This window comes from Gobius niger, assembly GCF_951799975.1.
Source record: "Gobius niger genome assembly, chromosome: 11".
NCBI classification, from domain to species: Eukaryota; Metazoa; Chordata; class Actinopteri; order Gobiiformes; family Gobiidae; genus Gobius; species Gobius niger.
Genome location: NC_136862.1, coordinates 17,708,270 through 17,729,377, shown reverse-complemented (window position 1 = coordinate 17,729,377; position 21,108 = coordinate 17,708,270). Strand labels below are relative to the sequence as shown.

At 41.7% G+C, this 21,108-nt stretch overlaps 1 protein-coding gene across 2 annotated transcripts in view; it reads left to right on the top strand.

Annotated features, from left to right (window-relative positions):
- The first annotated feature begins 7,204 nt into the window (after window positions 1-7,204).
- Window positions 7,205-21,108, top strand: part of ephb4a (eph receptor B4a) — a 41,523-nt gene continuing 27,619 nt past the window's right edge. For both annotated transcript variants that reach the window (XM_079565512.1, XM_079565511.1), the window contains exon 1: window positions 7,205-8,185. In XM_079565512.1, the coding sequence (XP_079421638.1) occupies window positions 8,107-8,185 (79 nt within the window). In that variant the 5' untranslated portion in view covers window positions 7,205-8,106. The remainder of the gene's footprint in view (window positions 8,186-21,108) is intronic.

The following is a 21,108-nucleotide window of genomic DNA, read 5'->3' as shown; positions in this document are numbered from 1 at the left end:
TTTGGATCGTTGTCATGTTGGAACGTCCAAGTGCGTCCCATGTGCAGCTTCCAGGCTGATGAGTGACACTATGACATGCTGCATTCATCCTGAAATCAATATTGACCAACTTCCCTGTAGCTCACACATGCTCAAAGCATCAGTGATCCACCTCCGTGTTTCACTGAAGGAACGGCCTTGTTCCTCCAAATGTAATGTTTATGGTTATGGCCAAAAAGTCCCATTTTGGTGTCATCATTCCAAATTACATTGTTTCAGAAATGTTGAGGCTTGTCTCTGTGCTGTTTGGCATAATTGTAAGTGAATTCTTTGTGGCATTTGTAAAGTAATGGCTTTCTTCTGGCGACTTTTCTATGCAGCACATTTTTCATCAAGTGCCTCCTTATTGTGCATCCTGAAGCAGCAACACCAATTTTTGTTAGAGTTATTTCTTGGTTTTCTTTGTGTCCACAATGTTCGTGCCAGTTGAATACTGGAGGAAAAGTGTCACTCATCAGTCTGGAAGCTGCACATGGGACGCACTTGGACGTTCCAACATGACGATCCAAAGCACAAGGCCATGTCGACCTCTCATTGGCTCCAACAGAATAAAGTGAAGGTCCCGTTTGTGGCCATCTCAGTCTCCTGACTACAATGTCAGTGAGCCACTCTGAGGAGATGTCAAACATGCAGTTCATGCAAGACAGCCCAGGAATGTACAGGAACTGGAGACTTTTTGCCAAAAAGAAAGTCCAGCTTTACCATCCAAGGAAATAAAGAGGCCCAAGAATCCAAGCTGTCATTGATGTTAAAGGGGGCAGTATTAAGAACTGAGGTATGTTAACTTTTGATCAGGGTCATTTTGGTAGTTTATCATTATGATTTAAAAAGAGTAAACTGCTTCACACAACCACCATTTTGTGTTATCTTTCATTGTCTCTGAAAAACTGCCAAAAAAAAAAGAAAAAATAGATTCTGCCAGGGTATGTAAACTTTTAGCACAACTCTATGTAGGCTACTCAATAAATAGCAATACATATGTAATTATTTTATGCTCACTTTTAAATAACACTGACACTATACCAAAAGATAAAGACAAGAAACCACAAAATCACATGTGAATTTTGTCTGATTCACTAAGCTTGTGATGTGTTTTTTGGCAACAAAGGGAATATTCTTATGAAATCTTTTGTCTTCTCAAGTCAGTAGTTAAACTTTCTCAGAATTGTCCTTTCATGTCTCTCCAAAGAGGCAGAGTTAACACCTTTGTATTTCTTGACACCTTATTTGTAACAAGTTCATCTGTTTGGAACCAGGCTGTATTTGACTTGAAAACACACCACCTTGAGACATACTATTATGCTAAAGTTCATTCTGAGGTGTCACCGGCATCAGTCAGGCCTGAGGGTTTACTGTTTCCTCCCAGTGCCGCTGCAGTGCAAATGTCAATCGAGGAGCCATAATAACCAAACGTGGACATGCCGTAAAGGACCTTAAATGCTTTCTCAGTGTGAGACACGCCCTGGAAGCTTCAGTTTTCTCATGAACAATGGGCTGTTCTTTTATTCTTTTTGATTTGTGAATGTAGCCTATATAAAGCACTGCAGCCATATCAATACAATATTCACTGGCTCAGTAGTTTATATGGTGCTGAGCTGAGAAGCAGACACCACTTTCAAAATCTACTGCTCCAAACCAAACATGAGTAACACAGGATCTTATTCAGATTTAACGATGTAAATAGAGCATTAGCAATTCAAGAAACTAACAAGGACGAGCAAGTGTAATTTTGGTTCAGATGGACTAGTTTTTGGTTCCACTATGGGGCCAGGACTCTCCTTAAAATAAAGTCTTAATCTCAGTGAGAATTTCCTGGTTAAATAAAGAAGATCAAATGAAAATAAAAAGGTAAAAATGTTAGAAGCATAGTGTGGCATGTTAGCTTTTACACTGTACTGAAGATTCATGCGCAGACCCTTTAATAGATAATAGTTACTGCATAAAGGACTAAAAAGCAGGACACACATGCTTTAACACGCCGCCTTGAATGTAGCTTTATCTAATCAGACTCGAGTCCATGTAACTCACCCCCGTTTTGGTCTCCTCTAAATGTAGATGCACAGAGGACTTTGTCAGCTCCATTTGTTAGTTTCATTACTACATGACAGCTCTGGCCTGCAGTCTGCGATCAAAACGCCTCTTCCATGTCCATATTTTATTATTCATTCGTACCCGCTGCGTCTCCAGCTCTGGCATTCTTCTGCTCACCCCTTTGTCCTGGAAAAAAAAAGGAGATGAAAAGCTGGCATCCGTCAAAATGTTTGTGTTGGGCAACTCCTAAAATCTGGGTGGTGGCATGTTGCGTCCTCTTTATGTGGGCCACATAAAGACCGAATCATTCACACTGGGATCGGCGCACAGCGGGGCGTAATGTGGTTAAGATGCAGTTTCTCTATGCCGTTTGAAAAGAGATGCCTTCTTAGGTTTAAACACCAAGATAATACTGGCTCCTGCGGTTCCCCCAAAGCTCTCACAGAGAAAGGGGATTTAAGGAAATAGGTCCCGGCACAATCTGATCCATCATCAGCGCTCTTTTAGGCAGTTTAAACCAATATTATGGGACAAAAGTGGCAGGACCACCCTATCAGCATAAAACAGGGGCTCATAGTTGAAAAAAAAACTTTCCTCTGATGGTAAAGTATTTCAATGTTTAAAAAAGTTTAGATTAATGTAACATCAGTGCAGTAACTTTCATTTGCTGTCCCATATTTGTACCCGAGAGGCAAGGCGGGTGACGTGTCTTGCCAAGTACACAATGGCAGTATGCTCTATCCAATAGATAGATAGATAGATAGATAGATAGATAGATAGATAGATAGATAGATAGATAGATAGATAGATAGATAGATGACAGATAGATAGATAGATACAGATAGATAGATAGATAGATAGATAGATAGATAGATAGATAGATAGATAGATACAGATAGATAGATAGATAGATAGATGACAGATAGATAGATAGATAGATGACAGATAGATAGATAGATAGATGAAAGATAGATAGATAGATAGATAGATAGATAGATAGATAGATAGATAGATAGATAGATCGATCGATAGATAGATAGATAGATAGATAGATAGATGACAGATAGATAGATAGATAGATAGATAGATAGATAGATAGATAGATAGATAGATGACAGATAGATAGATAGATAGATAGATAGATAGATAGATAGATAGATAGATAGATAGATAGATAGATAGATAGATAGATGACAGATAGATAGATAGATAGATAGATAGATAGATAGATAGATAGATAGATAGATAGATAGATAGATAGATGACAGATAGATAGATAGATAGATAGATAGATAGATAGATAGATAGATAGATAGATGAAAGATAGATAGATAGATAGATAGATAGATAGATAGATAGATAGATGACAGATAGATAGATAGATAGATAGATGACAGATAGATAGATAGATAGATAGATAGATAGATAGATAGATAGATAGATGACAGATAGATAGATAGATAGATAGATAGATAGATAGATGACAGATAGATAGATAGATAGATAGATAGATAGATAGATGAAAGATAGATAGATAGATAGATAGATAGATCGATCGATCGATAGATAGATAGATAGATAGATAGATAGATGACAGATAGATAGATAGATAGATAGATAGATAGATGACAGATAGATAGATAGATAGATAGATAGATAGATAGATAGATAGATGACAGATAGATAGATAGATAGATAGATAGATAGATAGATAGATAGATAGATGACAGATAGATAGATAGATAGATAGATAGATAGATAGATAGATAGATAGATAGATGACAAATAGATAGACAGATAGATAGATAGATAGATAGATAGATGACAAATAGATAGACAGATAGATAGATAGATAGATAGATAGATAGATAGATAGATAGATAGATAGATAGATAGATAGATAGATAGATAGATAGATAGATAGATAGATAGATAGATAGATAGATAGATAGATAGATAGATAGATAGATAGATAGATGTACATTTCATCTGGAAAAATACGAGCTTAAGCGAGGTCTGTGAAGTCACCAGGACCGAATTGCACTCTGTCTCCAGTGGTGTAATAACACATGATCCCAAAATTGTAATAATTACTTTGCCAAGGATTCGATTCTCTTCATGACGCATGCACACAGGCTGCTTTTACAGATAAAATGATTGCAGTTAAAGTTCCAGACGGCATTTTGTCCAAAACCTTTTGACAAAAGGGAGTGTATTCCACTACAGAACATTGGCTCACGATACTTGTGTAAAGGAATGCACTGCAGTTTTTGCCCTTCTGGAAATGGTTGACTTTTATGGACTGCTTTTCAAAAAACCCATGAAAAACATGAAATAATCTTGGCTCTATCCAAAAGCGGTGTTAAGTTTCAGAGTGCGTTGAGCTCCTGAAGGAAATAACTGATTCTCGTGGAGATAAATACAGTGCCATGTTCTGCGTCTGTCTGCAGGTAGATTGGAAACATGTTAGAGAGGGGCCCCGTCAAACCAGCTTTCCCAAGTCACTCTGTCTATCTCCATGCTGCGCCACGGCTGTGAGATGTCTAGAGCGTTACAGTTTGTCAAAGCACAAAAAGTTGGGGTGAAAAGTTATGCTGTCATAAAAATCATCTCATGGTACTTTATTTGGGGGAAAGGAATTGGCCAAGCTCATCATTTTTCCTGAGTTAAAATGCAAACTCCATCCAGGGCAGTAAGGCAACAATACTAACCTCTCAGTCATTGTGCCACTTGTGATGAAGTAAAGTAGAGGTTGTAATAGTTGTGCTGTAATATTGGTACACATTTACACAGTAGGCTCAATGTAAACGCACTGATGGTAAGAGACTGACTGTTGTAGTTTCAAAGTGAAAAGTTTCCAATAGTGTGTTTTTATCTTTCAAGCTGCCTCACTATCTTTACTAAAAGTCTAAGTAAAGATAATGAAGTGGCTTTTCCCATAGTTGATGCACATATACAGTGAATGTGTCAGCCCTAATGGTCTAGACATGAGGACATGATCTTGATGTGTATTTTCCTGCATCCCTCAACAAGAAGACACAAAGAAACAAACGGACACACAATAGCAACAGATGCTACACAGTGTAATGCTTGCGAAAGGTTTCAATTGTCGTTAGTGTCGTTGAGCTGATCTCATGTTTGTTTTGAAATAACACCCTCGTTTCTATTTGACTGGAAAGATGAGGCATGATAATTTGAGATTATAGCAAAATCCAGCCATCTGCAAATGCTTTGCAAATCATTCAGTCAAACACGTTACATAAAGCAAGCATGGATCAGTGTTCTATGTAATTATTGAGACAAAACAACATGAAACCATTTGAATGAGAAAGTCCATCTGAACCAAAATTACACTCTCCCGTCCTTGTTAGTTTCTTGAATTGCTAATGCTCTATTTACATTTTGTCATTTGGACTTTAAATCTGCATTTCCTCTTGTTCATGATGCCATATTCTTCAAAAGTGATTGCATTCAGTTCAGTCCCCCCTTGAGCATAAGTCGTACTAATTAAACGAGGAAATGGGCTAAGCTGTGACTCTGATGTAACGAATCTGTAATGTCATGCCTCTCATTTCAATGTGCCATTGTAGGAAGTTTTGTTAAAAAATACTATGATAGACTCGAACATGAAAACCGACAAGATTTAGCAGTGTTGCACAATTTGGGATTTCTATATCCCTCTATGCTGGCAGTTCTCTTTTTACCCCTGCAGGAAAGAGCCTTATCGGCCTAAGGCAGTATGGCAGCAGGCTATGATCTGCAGTCACGTGATCAAAGTCTGAAGCATTTTAAGTTGGTCTATCAGCATTTTGCAGACTTTTGCTTTACGCTTGAGCCAGAGACCTGGGCTGACCTATATATGTGTCCTTTGAAGCCCAGAAAGGACACTCTGAGTCCTCTAAAGGTCAAGTTGGTTATCCCGCTGAGACTGACTGATTTGTGGCCGTACCTTTCAGAAGACAGTCTACCTAAGCTACTCCTGTGGGTTAAAGCTGCAGGTGACAAAGATGAATAGGCTGCTGGTATTAGAAGTGGATAATTAGGACATGTCATGTATTATTTATGTTTATTTCGGGGTAATTCGCTATGAAATTCAAATATCGAAAAAAGAGTGAGAGGATTGTGAGCAGATCTTAAGTAACTGAAGAAATTCAACATGACATGGTTTTAGGTGCACGCTGAGACTTGTGGATGTGGACCTGCCTGGTCGTTTTTCTGTGTTAAAGATAAAAATCAACAGACAAGTACATTGTCTAACAGGAAGTATTCAGACTTTTTCCAAAATAAAATCATTATTTTGATAAGAGCTACAATCACACTGCCATGGTGATTAGACAAATCTCAAAGTAGGCTTTACAGTTTGATTTATTTAAATCATATACAAAAATCTCACTTAAATTACTCTATGAAGAAAGTCCCACTAAAACATCCCAAAGAATTCATGCACCATTTAACATTTCTGAGTTTGAAATACACTGGCCTATTGTTGTAAATATCACAGGTCCACCAGTCTCCTTCATAAATCACTTGCATAAGTCGGGCACATCCAGAAGTCAGTGGTTCGAACTTTGACTGGTGCAGCGGTAGCCTAGGTGGTGATTGGAGGGGCCAATGGCGCAGTGTGTCAGCCTCACTTCAGTCAGTCTACCCCATGGCAGCCGCACTTAACTTATCATCACCTCCTAGTATGGAGTAAATAAAAAGTACTACAGTCTAGTTGAAATATAAGTGGTTATATGTTTGCTTTGATTGTAGACCGGGCAAGGGGTTCTCAATTTTATGGGAACCCTTATAAAAAATAATCTACCTCAAACATCCTCTGCACTCGATCAGCAAGATGTCACAATGAATTCCGGAATTTACAAACAGGCGTCAACAAATTTAAGTGTAGGTATAATGTTTTTAGTGATTTTATTAGAAAATATTTTTCCACCGTTAGGCCTAATTATACGCATTTAAGATTTTATTCTTATTATTTTAAAGTATTATTTTTTGTCAGGGACCCCCACTGTGAGCACCGCTGGCAACATGTCGCACTGTTGTTTTACTGCGAAAGGTAACACCGGATGTCCCCCTCTCGCATCCTCACGGGGTCTTGATGCGGCTGCTATGGCAACGTGGGCGGGGTTTGCTGGTGCCATTCCACTCCGTGCTTGATGCGGAGATGAAGCACGAGTCCTCGGTGACCACATTACTGAATAGAGCCGTGCGAGCCGCTCCAGCCCACAACTTTTACCGTGCGCCCGGCGCGACCTCTCCAACGGAGTTTTACGCACACCTGCCCGCGCACGAATCTGGAGCAAATTCAGCGCGGAAAACGGGCCAATCCAGACCTGTCGCGCATATCCCCAACAACAGCAGAAAAAGCTTTGGGGCTGGCTGGTTCTAACCTCACGCTGCCTGACAGTCTGGTGAGTACAGGCGGCGGCGCGGCGATAAGACTTTGGATGACTGTTTGCGAAGTGTGACGAGGCGATGTGGGAGAAGAAAAGAAGAGGCTGATAACGAGGTTGATCTGAGCCCCTTAAAGACATGCATGAGGCGCCCTGACTGCAGATCCCGTTGTGAGCCCCCCTCGACAAGTCTCGCAGAGGGACAGAGATTGGGGAGAAGTCGTGTGGAGGGGCACAAAGAGCTGATTTAATCTGGTGATCGCCTACTACAAGTTTGGACCATGCTCCCCTTGTGCTGACAGAAGACGCGTTTGGGCGAGGACTGAGAGGGACTCCTGTGTTGCTTTATCGGTCTCACACAAAGGCGAAGTTGACCGCTTACAAGTTTGTAGTAACAACATCACGCTCGGGTTCTGCGCTGTTACAAACGTGCTCCGTATCTCATCGATCTGCAGTGTAACGTTACCAGCGTGCACTTAGCTCCAGAGTGTTTTCTGCGCTGCTGCGGTGTTTTGATCACAGTCTCCCCAGAAGTTTAAATGCGGACTGGCTTGCGGTCAGGGAGTGCACAGCCGAGTTGCCCGTGCCTCTTGCCTTTTAATTTGAGCCTAAAGTTTACTTTTTGTCCCTTCGCTAAGCCGCTATGGAGCTGACACACAGAGGCGTTTTCTTGTTGTGGTGCATGGTCTTGGACTGGACTCTTCGGATCTTTGCAGAGGAGGGTAAGTGTGGGAACATTTTACTTGTTTATCCGATGTGTAAATGTGTGGTGACTATGTTTAATTTAGGAACTGCCTTCTGTGATCTGTCTTCGTTTTACTTGTTTATTACACACTTAGCACTCTGTAACTTGTAGCCTAGGCCTGCTCACATTCTGTTTATCTCCTCTCTTGAGAGCTGACTCTGATTAGGCGCCACATCAGTGCTTGGAGAGTCCTTGTTAATTCACTGTGCTTATTGACTCAGCTACGAATCAAAAATTGCATTTCCACAGGAGAAGTGGAAGGTATTAAGCTCAATCCATGTGACTTTACTGTTCATCTTTCAGTGATATTGCATATTTCCATGGGGTTTAATATACCACAGTTGTAAAATGGTAATGGGTTTTCCGGTTTACCTAATAAAACACACAGTCATCAGTGGTACCGCGGCTGTGCCATAACCCAAATAAAAAGGACCTCCATCTTCCCGTGTTATAGCTGTTCTGAGCACTGACACCCCAGTAATAAAACTGTCCATTTGGCCTCCTGATATGTCTAGGAAACCATTTCTAAGACCCCGGCGCAATTACTTTTCAGTTTGAAGTCATGAAAAGGTTCCCAGGGCTTCTTCCTGAGGGACCCTTAACAAGCTTACCCTAAAATCAATACTAAAACATTCTGGCATTGAAGCTAATACACAAGCCTCATGTGATTGCTCAAGGGCTGACGGCGTGCCTCCTGCTTGTGGTCAAAAGCAGCGCTGGTGGAGATTTAAAAGGCATTTTAGCCTTTGGTATTGACCTGGGGAGGAAGCGAACGTAAAGCTTTGCTGGAGATGTTGAAGTCCGGGCCATCATTTGCATTAGTTTCAGACAGCAGACTCAATGTTAATAGTTAGATATAGCCCCGAATCGGCTTTGTGAACCCTGGAAGGACGAATGATAAAGACCCAAATTAGCAGTCATAATGCAAGAGAGAAATGATGATGAATGGGGAAAAGTGGAGGCTTTCATTGGCTGCAGCTGGTTCATTTGCCTTGTGCTGTTTTCCTCAGTACATTTTCTATATGCCTGTAACATACCCTCGCATAGTGTGTTATGATATATCTTTATCACTGCTTACCTGTCATCGTCTTTGTTATTTATCTCCAGAATCATTACAACAACCTGCCAATGTCATTTAGTTATAAGAAATGAATACATAAGTCATCAATTTGTATTATGTGTTTAGTCCCTTCAACAAAGGGCAACCCAAGTATTTCTGAAAGTGACAGGAGTTTTTGTTATCCTATCAATTTTTATCATGGCAGGCATCTAATTGAGAGCAACAACAATACTATAAGTGCATGTTTGGAAAGGAAATTGGCTTGCCTCACAAACAATAGTCCCTCACACAATGAAACAAAGTTGGTCTTTTCATATTTGCCCAATCCAATCGATGGTGGCTGTAAACAGGAACAGCGTGTGAGCATGCCTGACTTCACATATTCTGTGGCAGGAACACAAATCTGTCAGCTGCGTCTGCTTTCGGGCTGGTCACTTTGTTAGAGCCACACTGGATGCCTTTTCTGCAGGAGTTTTATGACTTCATGCTCTAGACTTTCAAAGCCCCTGGGTGTAGTTTGTGTAATGACACCCGTGGATTACTGAAGGGTGTCGGGTGATGGTCGAGTTTGCTGTGCATATCCAGTTCAAGATGTCGCAACATGGATTTGGACATGGAAAATGTTCTTTTTTGACAGAAGGATGGGGATTTGGTTTCTGAAATTTCGCAGACCGAAATGGGAACGGGAATGGGGTACGTTTTTCAGAAGTTCGGAGGGATATTTTTGTATTAGCTGCATGTTCTTTTTGTGAGAAATGTATGCACTGTATAAAGTTGGATACATGCATTTGTCGCTGTTGTGTTTTTAGCTTTGCATTTTGTTGTCCCCTTTTCTGTTTTGCTGCTTGTTTGAAAGAAATCCATCAATGACTAAGTGTATTCCACAGACTTTTTTAAGTGGATAAACAAAATCAATCTACCCCTGTATTACTTCCTGTGCAAACAATCGTGGTTTATTGTCACAAACTCCAGGCTGGACTTACTAATGACTTGGTGTAACTGAAACTCCCTTAACGGCTTAACACCTTTTGTGATGGATAGACTTGGTGATGTTTCCAAACAGGTGTAGCACCGGCACAATGTGGGCCACAGGCGTGAAGAAGGCGGCATCCGAACGGGGGCTTGTACGGGCCTAGCGCTCTTTTGCCGACCAACCACCACGGCATCTGCGTCTCTCGCCAAGTGTGAACAAGACGTCTCGTTTTCATGTCTGGGGTAATGGGGCCCTTCTCGCTTTGCCAACACACGCCGGATCGTCCCACCCTCTTGTTCTGCACCTCGCAGGGAATACTGTAATGAACTGATGGGAGGGCAGATGAAGCGCCCAGCTGCCAAATCTCTCCCCTTCTTTAGCTCCAACTAAAGGATAAATGAGTCACTTACACACACCACTTGCTTGTTGGTTCGCCTGCGTGGCTCGCTCTCGTTTCCTTCTGTCTCCGTGAAAGATTAAAACACAGACCTCTGATCAGATAATTACTCGGCTTGGAATTAATAACAAGCTTTGGGTGGAAATCAGTCTGGAGGCCTCGCAAGTCGATGCACACGCACGCACACCGCTCTCAAAGATCACCCCACGCATAAAACACCCCAAAAGTATAAAACCTTTAACAGATCCATTACAGTTTTTATAGTGCGTTTGACTTGAAAATACGAGCTATCCTGTTTTATTCCGCTCACTGCACTGCGTTAAGGCTTTGCTATTCTTTGCCTGCTCTCTTTCTATTCTTCGCACATATCCTTTTCCCAAACACTAGATGCAGCATTGTGACAAAAGCTTTGCAGTCTCTTAAGCTGTAATGACATTAAAAGCATTGGCAGAGGTGATGCCGAGCTCCAATCTAGTCAACACAAAGACAAATTTTCCACCCTCGCGGAGAAGAAAGGACGGCTCCTTTTTCATCTCGCCGTGTTTTGAGGCATCCATGACGGATTCGGGATCACCTTTGTGGTCAGCTGTGGTTTAGCAGATGCAAAGACTCGAGCCTGTTAATCTGTCACTTCACATAACAAACAGGTATTACATATGCTAATTGGCGGTGAATTAGCCGGGCCTCTGAAGTTTCCGTGGCTCTTTGGTGACATCTTTTTGGCGAAGTCATCTTTTCTCACACAATAGGATGCTACTGCAGCTGTTGCCTGCCTCTGTTTACCAGTCAGTTTTCTTACAGACCGCAACAGCCAGTATAATTTGTTTAGAGCGGCCCCGGTCTCACTGCCTGACAATATTTTGAAGCTGGGGAGTGATGGAGAATGGGTTGAGGCGTCAGAACCTGTCTTTCGACGCCAGCAGCTCCACACAGCAGTTGTTTTTGCCGTGCGAGGCTGTCTAAAAACCGAAGTCAGTCAAAATGAAAAAAGGTTACGTAACACCTTTCTTTTGGATGGAGACCAATTCTTCCAGTCCGCAAAAAAGTGAGCTACTAGTGCTGTAGGTACAGGCCAGAGGCAAGGTGGGACTAATGAGCAATGAATGTGTGCCTGTCTCCTCCACTGACATGATTATCGTACATGCAAAACGCTGCGAAACGCTATCTGATATGTTGCACCATTGTAACATGTTGACACAGACGTTTGCCCACAAGCTCAACTTTTCTGTAATAGTCGTTGCTCTGCACTAATGCCCCACTGTGAACAGGAATAACTAATGTATTCAAATCTTGTGCTGCACTGTTGATTGGTGCTGGTATTTTGTAGAAGGCAGCTGGGTTGGCCGCCTGCATCAGTATGTTGCTTTGCAGAAGGGGAAAGATAGTGCTCTGTTACTGTTTTTAGACAATGTTCAGATAGGCAGCTGGTTTTGGAAATGGAACCAAAATAATGATGAATAAGGTTAAGGTCAGGTGTATTCTTTAAGCTACGATAGGGAGATTTGACCCATTATTCAGTGCCACTGGGGCAACTGTCAACCACTCAAACTAGCCATGTCTGTAGAAGGAAAAACTCTCTCTGACCAACCAGCGCTAGGCTAACTTGTATTGTTAAATTCCAAATGGCATGATTTCAGAAGTCACCTTTCACTGTATTGCAATTGAAATACCATGTCAGTTAATGATCAAAATGTACGTAAGTTTGTAGATTACATACATGTCTATTCTTCTCCTAGCGCTTGACAGTCATTTCTGTGATTGTGTCTCATTTTGAAGTCTCTGAAGACCGAAACCTTTGTCTTGGCCTTGTCATCCCTTCACTTGTCACCGTGTAAGTCGCAACTGTGACGAGTTTGTTTTTTGAACTTAAACACAAGCGTCTTCAATCAGCCAACGTGAAAAAAAAAAAAAAGGGATGGTTTTATTCAGAGCTAAGGGCCTCAATCCCTTCTTTTACCGACATGTAGCCTTTTCTCTTGCTACTCTTTCCACGTCCTCTGCCTCCTTGATGTTTGACTGGTGCTATGCTGTTTTCTCTTGCCGACTGTCTCTCTCGCCGTGGAAATGTGGATCGCTTCCCAGAAATCCTTTTAAACGGAACCGATTTTTATAAGAAAGGGATTTGCATTTAAAGCAACACCCCCCAACCCCCCTCCGTCACCCTCCCCACTTTTTTTTTTTTTTTTCCCAAACCCCGTCATCCACCGCACCTCAATATGATGATTAGCTTCCTCAAGAGTTAAACAGGCGTCTGAGTGCCACAAGTACCCCTTTGGATCCCGCTCGCGATGATGCTGCAAGCGACCGATTGCAGGTGGATGGTAGTTTGGTCTAGAGGAGAGGGGAGACAACCTCCGCCTCTCCAACCCCCCCAACTCGCACACAGCCCATACATCCGTGTCAGGCATTCAGTTTGGAGTGTGCTGGTCTGTCCTCCACCCACACGTTGCTCTGCCAGAGAGTGGGACACAATGGGGACAGGCTGCAGCAGTACAGGGAATGAGGCCACAGCCTATCAGCCATAAGCACCAAGGAGAATGGCACTCTTATAGAGGGATGGGCTTTGAAGTGAGTCAAGGAAAGAGATGGTGAGACTCCAAACCACACAGAAAATGCACAAGGGGCAAAGCAAGGTAATGAGCTAAACATGTGCGTCGCCAATTTGCATCTGATGATCATCCACACCTGCAGCTTTCTATTAGAGTCTTATTTGAAGGTTTATGAAAGGGATCAAGAGGCCTTTAATTAAAAGACAAACAAAATCTATATTCACTGTCAATCATTTAAATTGAAATGATAGCTGTGGCTGACTTGAGCATGCAGGTATAGTGTGATGTCGGTCTATTGTAAAATGCATTTATACCGTGTAGCAACGGCAATCTATCTGAGGGCGGATGCGCAAGAATTGATCTAAAACCTTGATGTAAAATTTCCCTACTGCTCTGTGGTACAGAGCCCGTTCGATTTTAGCGCGGGATATTCTCCGAGCAGCATGACTTGACCTAAATCTTTGTGTTTGATATGGCTATTTCATGTGGAAATGCAATCTGTAGGTTTCAGTAGCAACACCGTGCGTTGCCGGCACCTTTATGCATGCACACGACTCCGGTAAGTCTCTCTGGGCTTGTCTTCAGATATACCGCACTGAACCAAGTGGGCTGTCTGCTATATACGGCAGCCGCGGAGGCATTCCTGAGAAGGTTGCCCCCCTCCTGCCTCCACACATCTTCAGCTGCTCCAAAGGAGAGGGTCACCAGTGTTAAAGAAGCATTCGACACCTTCTCTTCCCTCATATACACAAAATCTTCCTTCTGTGATATTTGATTGTCTGCTCTCTCCCCATTTCTTTCCACTCAAAGTGGAGTCGTCATTGGTGTGAGCTGGTTCGTTTTCCTGTGATTGGACAAAAGTGTGGCTTCCAAACAGTTTGTGAACTCATAAATTCGCCCCCCCGCTGAAGTCATAATGCAACCGGCTGAGGAAGGGAAATGATGCCACTGATTCAAATTCAAAGAAGAAACTATCCTCACTCTCGGTAAACATTCATCTTTTTGTGTGGCTTGTGGGGCATTCATGGACTGGGGAGTATTATCTGTAACTTTAATATGGTCATTGTTGTTTCCATATAAAAAGCGTCGTCTGTCAGAATAAAGAGGGGGAATATCTCCGAGTCTCTACCCTTGTATCTCGACTTAGATGTGTCAATCCTTGGATGGTTTATTTAGCTGAAGTCTGCACTGTTAGCTTCAAGCTGTCCACCTCCCACTGCAGATTAGTCACTGAGCGCACCGTGTGTGTCTGGATGCATACATTTCTCTGCAAGTTTCTTCCTCCTAAAATGGGGTGTAGACTGCGCTTAAGTAAAAGGCTTTGATAAAATGCTGTTTAAACTACAGCAGTAGACGTTTTTGGGTTCATGGCGGTTGTTAGATGGATCATAGTGGGTGAAGTTGAGTTTCACCTCAAGCAAGATTTAAAAAAGCTGTGTCACATACTGTATGTGATTATATCTAAAAACACACTTCTGTGGTTTGTTTTCTCAAACAGATGTCAGTTCTTCTGCTCCTTCTGCTTCTGTACAGAAATGAGAAGTGAGACAAGGACAAGTTCATTATTGGTTGATAATCCCATCTCTGGTGATGAAGCAAGGTATGTTAGCTTTGCTTATAGCATTTGCTAAACGTCATAGGGGCAGGGCAAATTAAAAGGCTATTAAGAGTTACCACTGTGGGGAAATATTGGCAAAAGGGACAATTAATTGAATGAGATAAATACAATTTAAAAAATGACTGAAATTATGCTGAAATTGAAGCCATTATTTCTAATGAAAGCCCTATAGCGCTTAAAGGAACAGGACCCCGTTTTTTTCCATACTGAGATATGTTCTTACCTGAGCTTAGACGAGTTGATGCGTACCTGTCTGGTCTTTGTGACAAAAAAAGACCAAAGATGTTGTTAGCATGTAGCCTCTCCTCTCCACTTTTAGAGTTTTCCCTATATGCAGTTACGTGAGTAGTTATAAGCGGATTAAAAGGGGTACTGTATTGTAAGGCGTAATAAGCTCTTAAGAGCACTTTGACGTCTGCGCTGTAATATTTTCACTTTACTGCAGGCACAAAGACCAGACAGGTACGCATCAACTCGTCTGAGCTCAGGTAAGAACATATCTCAGTATGGAAAAACGGTGGCCTGTTCCTTTAAACTTAGAAAAAGTATCTCTTGCCCTAATGAAGACATGCTTAATTTGATATGGGACAAAACAATTGAACTGAATGAAAAAAGGTTGTCCCATTGGCAATCTTATTTCTTTATCCAAATGTGCTCAATTTTGTTCAGTTCTGCAGAGCAGCGTGTGTTATTTAGTTTTTGAAGGATTTTTGACCTATAGGCCTTTATCGGATGAGACAACACAGGATTAGATGTAGTATAGAGTGGGGAGAGAGATTCAACAAATTGCTGGGACTCGACCCCACGACACTGAGGTCGGAACAACAATTCCATGTACATGGCAACAGATCAGTGCATTTCTTATTATCACAGCGTCCCTCCTTTATGGTTATGGGCTTGTATTATGCTTTAACAATACGCCGTATACCCTACATGATCAATAATTCAGCATACCTGATCAATAATGGACGGCCGGCATATGCCAATAATTAACTTGTAGTCGTCCAGCTGTCCAGTCCTTGACATCTCATTATTTGAAGCAACCACAAACATGACAGACTGTGCATCACCTGCTGCTTAGGAAGATCATCCGGCTTTTGGCACCGCGGGGGTGCACAGTGCCCACATAGCAGGGAGTCCGGACCATGGCTGACCGTGGCCTTTCACCTCCGCACAAACGCCACAAAGCATGATGAGCAGGGTTTGAAATGGGGTGGGGGGGAACATGCCATTTCCCAGGGTGCTTTTGTAGTGATGACACATATAGTTGTGCTGAGCTGCCTTCAAGCCTGCTATAGAAGATGAGAGCAAAACTGACGCTGGGTTTGTTGTTGGGTTTGTACAAAGAACACGGTCGATGGATACTGCAGGCGTAGATCAGGAAGGTTTACCAGAGACTTTTATGAATAGTTTTCCCAGGGTTTCTATTGAAGTGGAAGGTCGCGCTGTATACCTGATATCTCAATTATCCTCTGGGGCTTTCAAAAGATATGTTTTCCTAATGTGTTCTTAGAAGACATCACAGTTATTATAATGTTATGCAAAAGTACATTAGGGCTGCATGATATTGGAAAAATGCTCCTATTGCAATTCTTGGATTTGGATTTTTTATGTATGAGAGAAGATTGAAATCTGAGCTGCTATTTAATACACGAATCACATGCATTTCATTACATGTTTATAGAAGTCAAAACTACAGGCAACTTTTACACAATTAGACCTCATATAGAGAAGATATTTTGTATGTTTTCTTAGCATATTGTACAGCCTACAAAGTCTTTGTGATTTTCTAATTGTAACATGTTAAAGCAGTACTAAGTAACTCATGCCCCTAGAGGCCATATTTTATTGTCCGTGAGAGTAAATACTACGCTGACAAAAAAGACAATGGGAGAGAGGGATATTGTACATCCAATTACACAATGGAGATAATTTTGGCTGTAAATACTGCTAAAGTGGCGCTAGTTCACAGTTAGCTTTGCCCGTTAGCATGTTAGCTTGTTCTTCATGATTCCATTAGTGTGTATTGGGGCCTCCGACCTGGTCCAGCAAAGTTGCAATTGGGGTTTTCTGGCAAGAGACACGAAGAGGAGATGAAAGACCCCCCTCATCCCTTTAACACTTGTATTGCCCCCAGAGGGACTACGAAAAGGATTTATTAAGGTAAACAAGTTACTTAGTACTGCTTTAAAATGGTAATCAATTCTGCAGTCATAATACACGTAGCTTTCTCAGTATGTTCTCGCGCTAGTGTGGACTATTTTACTCTCCTTGTTTCCTAATGAACAGCTCTTCCTCCCCAGACATGCCGTGTGTTTTCCTGCAGCAGCGAGTTAATTGACAGCCTGACACTTTACAACCTTTCTGACGTCACCTCAAACAGTCAAACCTCCGAAGCGCGGCCCCAACGTTTCAGCGCAATTGTCTCTCATGACCGCGTCTGCGCACACACATCTGTTTACAAATGCACCTGCTTTTAATCTACAACATCAAGGTCTCTACTCCAAAGGAATGAGAAAAGTTTTCCAGCTTTTAGGAGGGTTATGCGTTGAATTTTAAGCGTTTGAACAATGGTGAGCATCAAAAACACTTTGCTCTTTGTACTCGGGTAAATCAAAGATGTCATCATATTTATTCAGTTGTTGTTTGCATGTCTTACACGGTATCACTTTGATCCATCAAGAAGCGACCTCTATGAGATACACGAACATCTGAGAGACATTATTCATCTATTTCTTTATCTTGGAAATTTGCAGTCATCAGTCCACACAGTTCGTCCCCTTTTAGCCGCCGTCTGTTTCACAGTAATGTCTTCCCATATCTATAGATTCGAGAAAATGCTTTTAACTCGCTGCAAATTTATTCCCCTCTCGATGCCTCTGCACCCGGGAAGCCACTAGGGACTTTGTGTAGCCTGCAACATTGTTCTCCTCGAGGCTTTTTTTAGTTTTCCATTGAATTATTTTTGAAGAGCGCAAAGAGAAAAGCGCAGGCCATAATTGGTAGTAGCGGGAGGTGAATTCACTGCAAAGGCCCGATCGATATCCCAAAGAGGAGAAATATGCTCTAAAGGCAACACATTCAAATCAATCATTCACAACACAACACCGGCCATTAAATGTTTAGCCTTCGAAATTCCTTATTTGGGACATCTTTGAATGATTAACAATTACACCAAATAACTACAATTTTCTTTTCTTGGCAGCGCACGCTATAGGCACCTCTCTGTCTGGTCTTTCGGGAACAGTCAATGGCCTTACAGTCAAGCGATGTGTGTTTTGTTTGTCGAAAGAAAAATGCAGTCAGGGTCCAAGATGTACAAGCAGCGCTGAGCAGTTGACACCGTGGGTCAAAACTCATTACTTGTAGGCGGCGCTCTAAAAACACCACTGAACCAAGTAGACGTCTCAAATTCCCCCTAACCCACAGTTAACCCCTTTTTTATACAAAGTTCGACACTGAAGAGAAATCGGCCTGTTTCTAGGCCTATAGAGTCTGAAGCAGGTGTTTCAACATGTCTGATGTATAAAACACATAATTAAAATAAACGGCTGGGTACTGTTTACTGTACTTTTTTTTTTTGATACTGGTAGCGTTAACGATACTTGGTTTTCGATGCCGATACTACAATATTTGTCATATAGAACCATGAAACAGATTAATAATGTTAATGTATTCCTTTTATTTTGCATTTGTATCATTTGTTTGAGGTGAAGCAACCAAGAACTACAAAAGGGCAGAAACAACACCTCAAATTTTCCCAGCAGCAACAAAACTTGAATATTCTATTTGGTTCTTGGTACTTTATTATTTCGATACCAAACTTGTATTGTTTAATGGTACCCAACCCTCAGTGTTGGGGGTAACGTATTACAAAAGTAACGAGTTACAAAAATAAATTACTTTTTTCAGTAACTAAGGAATATAATATATTACTGAGACAAAATACGGGATTATATTAGTCATTACAATTCAAGTAACTCAAGTTACAAGTGCATTTTAATGTACAAATGAAAAAATGCCAAACCCCCCTCAGATATCATGCAACATGCCAAATCAAGTTGGACACTGGTGTATTAGATCTGCATTTACAAACCAGAAGACAATGGGGGAAAGCGAAGGAAAAAGAAATGTCATACTGCACTTTTGCTCTGTGGCATTTTTACTGTTTTCAGTTCACATTTTGCCAAAAGGAACTCAAAGTAGTGTAACTCAGCGACATTTTTGAAACAGTAATATGTAATACAACCATTTTACATTTTAAAGCTGTAATCACTAATATAAAATATATTGAAATGTTTAAGTAACTTGCCCAACACTGCCAGCCCTACACATAATCATGTTTAGCAACATTACAGTAGTGTTCTTAAAATTTGTTTTCAAATGTGTGCAGCCTCGTGTTTCAGGCGGCACATTGTATAGCGGCCAACATCTTGGTTCATGTCCCGACTTCCTGCACTTAACCCCCTTTCACCCTGAGCTGTTCTGTTTATTCAAAATTGTAGTTTACGCCATTACTCCTTTCTTTGTTCTGCTATTTCCTCAGCTGTGTAAAAGATGTAAGTCCAGGCTAAAATTAGAGAAGAGTAATCTGGTTATTTTCCCGAACCAGAAACATAAAAATATAATCTGAACAACAGCCAGAAATCTCCCGTTCACCTGTTTATTATTAACTTAAAGTAGAGGGACTTATTTGGTTTCGACCTTACAGTGGAGATTGATGCAGTCGTGCAGAGCAGACATCCTCAAATCTAAAACACAGAGGGGAAATCATTGAAGGGGTGGTGTGCCACAGCCTATTGGCCGCTCTACTACTGTGTAAACTTGAGCCAAAAGATCCAGAGGTCAGTTATCAGAGATGTGTACTTAATCCTCTCTGCTTTGGGTCAGCGGCTGCAGGTCCCAGCTGTGTTAAGACTCCGGCCGCGGGTGTCATTTGGTCACTGTCCAGTTTGAAGCTTCCTCCCTCATCTAGGCCACACATCCTGTCCTGGGACGCCAACCAAGCACCCACAGCAATTCGCATGCAACGGGGATTGAGACAAAGTACAGTGTCAAACATTAACGCCTCCCCTTCGACTCCCGCTCCATACGTTACGGGACGCTTCAAAGGCTTTTGTTAAACAGCGGTTGAGGGGGTTAAGATGTCGGTGGCCTGAAGATTTTCTTTGTGCGCATTTACTTTGTCTTATCAAGTTTACTTTGTGATTAGGCTGAGAATTTCTGGATATTTCCCCTTTCAATTCAGAAGCTCTTGATTCAATTCAGAAACAACACTTTATCCCCCCTCAAATGAAAATCAAATTTGTTAGTTAATCGTTCGTCAATTTTGCCCACATGCATTGTTGTTGTGATGTTCTTGTCATTGGCGGCTATTGTAATACCGTTCAAAATTATGATGAATTTCCATTTAGCTTTTGTTAGTTGATTCAGAATCTTTTTAACCTCTAGTACCAACTAAATTACTTTATTAGCATACACCCACTTCTTTCTGAGCAGTTTATTTGTTGTTGTGGGGCTACCAATAGTTTACCGGTGCCCTTCCTGATGAGGTCGGAGTCGCGTTTGGGAATACGGCAGTTCATTTGTTGTTTGCCCAAAGTGAGAATTCTTGCTGTGAGGGCGTATTCGACACGAGATAGTAACAGTATCCTCTTCATGTAAACGTCCTGAGCGTCGTCGACCATTAGCGCCTCTCCCCTCCCATCTCCATACATTAAGAGACTTCAAAAGGCCCTTTGTTAAACAGTAGTGAGGGGTCAAAGAGTGATTTGTGGAGTGACCGTGCTGAGAGATGTGCATATTTGGCTTACGGGGGCCACTTCTCCACCAACGACTGGGAGACAGGAAAGGGACAGACGCTGCAGGAAACTGAGGTCTAATCCCACTAGACGAAACTCTCCGACAAAGCCACATCTAGATCATTAACTTCTAAACATCTACGTCCTCATGCGTATGCTCCGCTCTCAAACAATAGAGACACGTGACGGGAAGGTCCTCGTGCTGAAACACGGCCGGTTTAATGTGTGCATGGAGGTAGATAACCCCAAAGGCCAAGGACAGTCTAAAGTGGCATATTTTAAAGGTGACATTAGGTTTTATGTAAGAGAAGGGGGGGATTCCTTACATAATTTATGCCGTTGTGGTTCATTTTTCCAAAATAAAGAGCAGGAGTGACACCAAAACATCAGCCAAATTATGTGGCGCTAAAAACAAAGTCTGATTACACAGCACGCAAGATACGGTTTAATGATCTCTTGTAATGGTGTCCATTAGGGGCTCTCTAGAGTTGTGTTTGCAAAA